Source organism: Carassius carassius, chromosome 27, assembly GCF_963082965.1.
Source record: "Carassius carassius chromosome 27, fCarCar2.1, whole genome shotgun sequence".
Classification (NCBI taxonomy): domain Eukaryota; kingdom Metazoa; phylum Chordata; class Actinopteri; order Cypriniformes; family Cyprinidae; genus Carassius; species Carassius carassius.
In genome coordinates, this window is record NC_081781.1 from 29837986 (window position 1) to 29846386 (window position 8401).

At 39.6% G+C, this 8401-nt stretch overlaps 1 protein-coding gene across 1 annotated transcript; it reads left to right on the plus strand.

Moving 5' to 3' along the window:
* Positions 1-1613: 1613 nt before the first annotated feature.
* On the plus strand, positions 1614-6569 carry LOC132107139 (uncharacterized). Its single transcript, XM_059513351.1, has 2 exons — positions 1614-4686; positions 5921-6569. Exons 1-2 carry the CDS (start codon positions 1916-1918, stop codon positions 6027-6029), a joined length of 2880 nt encoding a protein of 959 aa, XP_059369334.1. The 5' UTR covers positions 1614-1915; the 3' UTR covers positions 6030-6569.
* Positions 6570-8401: the final 1832 nt, after the last annotated feature.

The following is an 8401-nucleotide window of genomic DNA, read 5'->3' on the forward strand; positions in this document are numbered from 1 at the left end:
CTCATATCAGTTGGACGTGGTTGTGTACAAAAGGTAAAAACGATATAAATACGGTTCGTTTTCTTACACAAACCGCTCGTTTCGTGTCTTAGGTCATCAATGTGTACTTATGATGGGGAATTATTTAATTTGGACTTCTCTGTGCATGCTCTTTGAGGTGGTGACCATAGACATCCATTATTTGAGTCAGAGACAAGAACGGTTTGACCTAAAAATATCAAAATGGGAAATACTGCAGAAACAAAGAAACCTCCATCTTGGATGCCCTTGAGGTAAGCTAAAACTTATCAATTTAATTTCAAAGTGAACCATCCCTTTAACTAGCTCATATCAAATTTAATATTAGCCTTTCTTTTTTTTCTTTTTTTTAATTTGTCTATAGATGTGCATGTATAAAAAAGTAGTTAAATCCTGTATTCTTCTTTTACAAAAAAATAAAATAATGAGGGTTTGTAAATATTGAAGATCTGGAAAGGTTTTTACGGGTTTTTATATCATTATAGCTTGTTATGCATTGTACATATGTCTTCACTTTCCTGACTTCAAACTCAACCCCAAACTCTTCATAGCACCCATATTACCCCAGATTAGCCTGATTGGCTACCAATTCAATATAAAATAGATATAACCATTTTAGTCATTACATTTCAAGATTTGCATTGTAGACCCTCCCTCTATTTCAGAATTAATGTCTCCAAACATATTATCAACATCTTTATGATTGTCAAATAAAAAAGAATAATAATAATAATAAATGTTCATTTCAAGTCTAAACCAGAAACTAAGGGAGGTTTAGCATTTGCTGTTTGGGCACCTAGATTTTGGAACAACATCCTATGGAGTTTGAGATCAGTTTAGTCCAAAGCCAGTTTTAAGGAACTTTTAAAAACCCTTTTGTATAAATTGGTCTTTACTTAATCTCATTATATTATATTTGGTTTTTGTTTGTGTGTGTTGTTGTTTGTTTGACTATATGAATGAGTGTATGGTTATGTATTTACGTCATCCTTTAAGATTTCCCCTTTGCTTTGTTTTGCTTTATTCTGTGAAGCACTATGTGACAAATTTTCTGGAATACTGCTAAATTACTTTATTTCTTATAATCACAAAAATTATCAAACCCACTCACACCACCGTTGCTTCGTCTGGTCCATGGCACAGAAATAGCACACTAATTTTTGTACGGTGTCTTTACATTTAATAAACAATACAGACTAATTTGAGTTTTGAACTTTTATTGCTGTTATCAGTGTCTGCTGGATCATTCTGTTTAAATCCTTGCCTTTGCCAGCAGATTGCATACATTACTGGAAGAGGTCCAGGGTGATTTCAGTCAGAAGTAAACAACTTGAAATGCTCCAGCTCCAAGCCATTCTGAACTTAATTTAATCTGTACTACTGTTGTTTGCTAAAAGCATAGAAACTAAATTGAAACTGTGACTTAAACATTTTTTTAATGAATATTGTAACCACTTTAGAAAAAAACTGAAGTCACTTCACATTTTTACAATACATTTTGATTATAACACTCACATACTGATGATTCAACCAGAATTCACCAGGAGTAGACTACGAGGTAATCTTATTAGCAAAATGAGCTTATGGTCTTAAATAAAGCGCATGCGCTTTATTCCTGTAGCGTTACCATATTTTCATGTGGGAAAGACTGGAACCTTCAGTCCTGTTTCTCAATCTTGGGCTCTCTATGGCATACAAAACACCAACTGGTCAGTGGTAAATCGAAAACGGTCAAAGAAAAAGAGTAGGATAGGAACTGTGGGACTCTGACAGTTAAGGATTTTAAGGACAATTGGTAAAGTGCACAAACAAAAACCAAGTTGAGGATTTCTGACACAACACTTTTAAACCTGCAGTCGATAAAACTGATCAAAAGGAATAGGTTATTCTCATCAACATGGGCTGCTCTCCCTCTAGAGGTCAACTTTTCAGTAAAAAAGCTACACTGTCTGCATCACCAGAAAACAAGAATGCAGAACTGCTTTCTGATGGGGCACAACTTGTAATCAAAGCAGAGATAAGCTCAGCTACAGAAGGACTAACACCAACAGAGGTACAAGAAAAAGAAAAATATGTGCAAGGTAAGAGATCCACAGTAGTTGATGTAGTTTGTGATGCCACTGTGACAGTCAAAGACGATGCTACTGAGCAGATGCTAGATGTGTTCCGCACTCAGGATGGACAAAGTGCACAAGAGGGTCACTTAGAAAACCAGAGAGAAGGAACTGAGAAAATAAGGACAAAAGTTAATCAAGGAAAGCGGAGGAAGCAAAGGAAACATAGACTGAGAAAAAATTTCTACATGCAGTCAAAGGCAGAGTTCATACTGAAAGCCCACCAGGCAGCCTATGCGTACCTGAACCCCAGCATATCAAAATGTGAATCTCTTTTAGGGCTCTTGAGACAGGCTGCTCAGACCCATCTCTCTGTACAGACCACAGCAGCATCAGTAGTCTTGCACTATGAAGAGATTAACCAGGCTTTGGAGGAAATGGCCTCTGAGGGTGAGCAGCTGCTGAGGGAACACGGACACAACATGACATGGCCCGCTTCACTTAAAGATTATCCACCTACAACAACCAAACCCAGCAATGAACTAAACCTCTCCCAGCTTCCTTCTGAACTGCTGCAGCATATGCTTCTTCACTCCACAGCTAAAATGATCTCTGTGGGAGACTCTGTGAAGTGCCTGAGTGACTCAGCCTTACAGGAACTAGCTGAGTACTATGGGTCTCTGTCTCAGACATTAGGAGAGAAGTTGCTTGCGAAGCATGTGGCTGAGGAGCGCTTGAAGCAAATCTTGTCCCATGTGGAAGCTGCTGCTCTGAGGAAACCATGTCCAGAAGATTCTGCTCTTCACAGTGAGGACAGCGGCATAGGTGCAGACAATGAGTCTCAGAATGGCTCGGAGCGTCTCCGTCAAAACAGAGGGAGCTCTGGGTCTGGAGAAAACACTGGAATAATATCTGTCTTTACCACCAGTTGCTCTCCTGACCAGCCGTTCTTTAACACCAGCCAGGAGGTTACAGACAATGATGATGATGAGGTCGACGATGAGGAGGAGGATGCAGAACCTGAGAATGAAGTCAGTGGTAGGTTGACCGACCAGACAAGGGGAACAATGTGTGGGTCTTCTGGGCCAGACTTCACCCATCCTCCAGTTCAGGGTAGTCTTCAAAAGCAAGACCAGATCAAGACCAGAAAAATCAGACGTCCCAAAACTGCAGACAATACTTTTCAGGTGAAACTTAAGTACCGGCATTTAAGGGGACCAAAGCGTTCACAATCCGCTGAGTGTCTGTGTAGCAAAGCAGAAGGATCAGATCCTAATCAGCAACAAGAAAACCCAAGGAACAAGCAAACCCCTCACTGGAGAAGAAAAAATAACTTGTCAGAAGAAAGTGTACATGGGGGTCATGTTTGGACAAAGATTAGAAGAAGTGTATCAGGAGGACAGTGCGCAGCGCGGTACCATGGGCTCCAGTATGGCAGCAAAGGGCCTTTCAGGGCAATGCCACCAAGCTCTCCTCCAAAGTTTACTCCAGAACCACCTGGGCGAAATGCTGTCAAGAGGCTTATTAATACTTTTAGCCAAGGGGTGGAGGACAATTTAAGACAAAGTCCTTTAGACCAAAAACCAATAAGAGTCAGGGCCAGCAAGAAAAGCACTCTCCCACTGCTACAAAACAGCAGAGAAGCACTTACCACCAGCAGGAATATCAAGAGTAGCATCCATCCGCTTGAGCCCAGACCTGAACAACTGGATATAGACAGCCTCCCACCTCCACCCCCAGAGATGCTTATGGACAACTCATTTGAGAGCAGTTTAGGGTTGCCCACTGAGGAGAGAGCTCACAATGTGCAGTGCAGAGGACAAAGACTCTGTACTTCAACGCAAAGACTGACTGTGCTCTCTAACCAGACAAGCATGCAGCAAGGCTCCATGAGCTTCACAACGACTCAGCCTGTGAGGCAATATGCTTTGCCGGGTTCATGCATTGAACAGAAATACAAAAAAGCGATAGAGGTGAATTCTGAAAGAGATTCAGCACACACCCTTGACCAGAATTGTCGCAAAGCTGTTCATCTGCCTGTGGAATCTTCTGCAAGAACAGCCCCAGCTAATGCAGGTTTGCATGGTTCCACGCCTTATCAAGAATGTGAAAACCACAATGAGGGTGAGACTGCAAGTATTCAAGCAAAAGGTTTTCACCCAACAACTCCACCTTTCTCGAGGGCACAGCTTCCACCCTCCTCTCTCACTGTGCACCACACAGTGCCAAGTCCTCCATCCACAACCAGCCCCCCTAGTGGGAAGTGGACTCCATCCACAACATCTGCCACCTCAAGTATACACAGATCTGCAATGGCTGAAGAAAACAACATTCCTGTTTCTGGGTCACAATCATTTTTTGAAGCTCGGGCTGTGTTCTGTCAGGAGAACAAATTACACCCTCACACATGGACGCATTCATGTACGTCTACTTTACCTCGGCCATGGGGAGAACCTGCCAGAGGTAGACTGCCAACTGCTTGTCTTCAACCTTCTTTTATGGGACACAGTCCATTGGGTCAAAGGTCATCCCAAAGTGAGCAGCCACTGTCATTGCCTAATGCCAAAAAACAACAGGGCCAGGACAATGATTTCAGACCATTGACCAGTGAGGGGTGAGTATGTGTCACATGTGATACAATACATAGCAAATGTATGGCATGATATAGATCTGAATAGTTCAAGGGATTTAGTGCAGTAGGTGACCTACAAAACAGATGCAACAGATGCACCTGATACAAAAACAGTGGATGATGACCGAGCCTGTTGATTAAATTGTTTTAATCTGATCCACCATCATCAACCCATCACCATTTACAATGTTAAGAATCCAATGTTTCCCACACATAGACTTTACTGTAGAATTTATGTGTTTCTGTGAACATAAACTAGTCATTTTGAAAATAAATTCTGTTTGAATGAGTTGTGTTTGTGCTGCCAATCTCACACCTGTAAAACATATTCTATATTATTATGTAAATTTACCATATTGCCTGGAAACTGTAAACAGTGTAGAGTAACTGCAGTTAGCCAACTGTATTTCTTGCTAGAAGGAATGTATATTCCAACTACTAATGTTTGCAAAAAAAACTATTTACTGAACATTGTGACCCATCATGAAAGGGATCTTTCAAAGGTTTCTGAGAAATAAAATAAAAAATAATTATGTGTAACTGCATGTAAACTAACTTTTAATATTTCAACTTCATACGAAAGTGATGTTAGTCAAGGGGAATAACCTGCAGAAAGCCAGAAAAACTGAAGGAACGTGTTATGATTGGAATTGTCATAATCACAGGTTACAACGACACCATGTCAACAACAACAACAATAACAGGCTCTCTGAGATGACAAGAAAAAGAGAGATTGGGAAGTTTTAATGAAAGGAGAATTGCTCACATATTTATTTCATAGCACAAGTCTTATATGACAGAAAATGAGGGGAAATGAAATGTCTGAAATGAGGGGTTGTGAGTCTGGAGAACTCTTTTCATGTTAATCTCATCAGCAGTGTTAATCTGAGAGAGGCTCAGATCAATCCCTGTAGATTAGCATCTGTGCACCTGTCTGAAGCCCTGAGCTGAGAGATCTACTGACTCACCTGCCCTGATGGCCTACATTAAGAACAGATACAGAAACTAGTGCTAGCTGTCAGTCCCTAATAAAGTATACTGTAAAGCTTAAAGTATTCAACTAACCTTCAAGTTTCAAAGCCGTTAAGACATTTTGTAGACAAACAAGGCTTTGACAGATCAGTGTCACTGTTTCTAAAAGAGTTTTATAACACCATTTGGTTTTTGATTCCTTTCTTGAGTTTTCCTACTATGTTTGTTTTGTGTGTTTTCACAGGACAATCACAGTGTCTATGAGAGCAGGCGACAGCGGCACACACTCTGAGCCGTCCACTGCTGATCTGAACACACACAGTGGGTTTGTGGGTGAGGAGATTACAGATTAGCTGGATTAAGGCCTTTTCTCTCTCCTGAGAGCTCTAATATAGATATACATGGAAACATTTCCAGTAAATATAAACACCATTCATTCTTTTGGTTTTGATACATAACAAAGGATTATTAGGTTCATCAAAAAGGAAAGTTTTCTTTTTGTATCCTGTAATTGATTAATCAGAGCCTGTTACTAATTGTTAGAAATATCTAATTGTGAATAGTTAAAATATCATTCCACAACTGTCTTTTATTAAGTCTTATACATAAATGCTTATTTTGTGGTCAAACCCAGGAGAAAAAAGTGCACTTCCACAATATATACTTAATGTGCTCTATTTTCACACACTAATTTAGTAAAAAATTATTCTTTAGTCCTTCTTAAGTGTACTCATCTGTGCTATTTTGGGACACCATTAATATGAATTAAATGTGCTTTTAAAATATTACCTCTGTGTTTAAAAAAGTGTTTAGTTTCCACTTGTAGTACACTTGAAACCATATTTTTTATACTCTAGTACTCTCAAATGTACAAGTTGTAACTAAATACTTTTTTTATTGTCTTACTTATCTTACTACAGTAGGTACATTTTTTGTATATTAAGTTCAAAATTGGTGTGTGAAAATGAGCACTAAGTGCTTGATGGAAGTGCACTTTTTCCCTCCTGGGTAGTCATCACAGTGATTCAGCATTCATGTCATTAATGTGGAAGACGCCTGAACCCTTCAGATTTCAGCATGAACTGTTTAAAAATGTAATCTGATATTAAAAATAAAGAATGTTTAAACACACACACACACTTTTGCATTGTTTGATCTACCCTGTCATGAAAAAATTAAAAAAAAATAAATGTTTACTAGCTGCTGGTAAAAGATTTCAGAGGACCTCAGGAAATAAGTTCTTAAAGGTGAAGCTAAAAGAGTGAAAATTCTGTCATTATTTATATCACTTTATACCTTTAAAGGCTAAGTTTGTTTTTACAACACAAAAGGAGAATCTGAAGAATCTTAACATAAATCTTTTCCTCAGAGCCACAAGTTTCAAACACCAAAAGTAGCCTACTGTAACAATCACCATAAAAGCATCATATCCTAATCACAAAGACATGTCCACGGACCTTCAGATGAGATCACTATACTGCTGAGGAAAACAAATGTCTCAGAGCAGCACAGTGTGGAGAGCTGAACAAATAAAACTGAACTACTCTGGAAACACATACCATAATGCACCTTTACAAACAATGACCATGGGAACTATACAGTCACCATGATACAGTAGTAGGGGTTGCACAGACTAATCAACTAGTCAACTAGTCGACTTCAATGCTCTGCCATGACGCTATAGCTTGATGTCAACTAGTCGCTGGTCCTATAGAGGGCGCAACAGGATAAGAAATCTTTGAAGGACTTCCTCATTTACGCCGTTTCCAAACAGTTAAAATGACAAATAAATGTATACTCTGAAACGTACACAAAAAATGTGTGATTATATTACTGGATGCTCGAAATTGAACGGGAGAACGCACATTCTTAACAGCTTATTATACAGGTAAATTAATTGCTGTTCTAATCTATTGCGCTGCTGCACTGTAACGCACACAAATATAGACAACAGCCTGACGTTACATGCAGATCGCTCACGCACAGAATCATTCAACGCGGGAAAGTGCTGTCAACGCTGTTCTGTGATTTCTCAATAAAATAGCTTAGAAACTGAAAAGTTCGAGCATATATTTGATAACTATATCCTACAGTGTCACTACTACTAGAGAGTCGCTGCCATGTAGAAATAATTCACACACGCAATCGCTCTCACTAATGCATTAATATGAATGTAATCTTTACTGTGCTACTTTATCTGTATCTGATTTAGAACAAGCAGAAATATGTGAGAAATAAAACGACCCAAAGGCAAAAGAACTGATAAAAATGAGCCGTTATAGAAGCAATAGCCAGGTGGGCAGCACTGTGTCATATCCCATAGTTGTGCACAAGGGGTTTTTCACAGCTCCAGACTTATTTGTTCATTAATGACGTCATCAGCGACTAGTCAACTTCGACTCGACTTTCATCACATAAAAGTCGGCTTTAAAAAAATCAGAAGTCGTTCAACCCCTACATCGTGCTGATGAGCACAGTGTCATACCTAGTATGAAGACAAGCTCTGAAGGACACTAAGAGCGCCTCCTAATGGCCAGCAGTGAGAAACACTACTGTTTTGAGAAGGTTACTGTTGCAGACTACAAGAGTATATTGGGGGCTGAACTTTTGCCTCGATGGCATATAGCCCCCTCAGGCGACCAGTGATTGTACTGGATAAATGTCCCAGTGTCTTGATTGTGTCCCTGGGTTTCCACTAGATGTCCCCCTTTCTCACGGTGTCTGT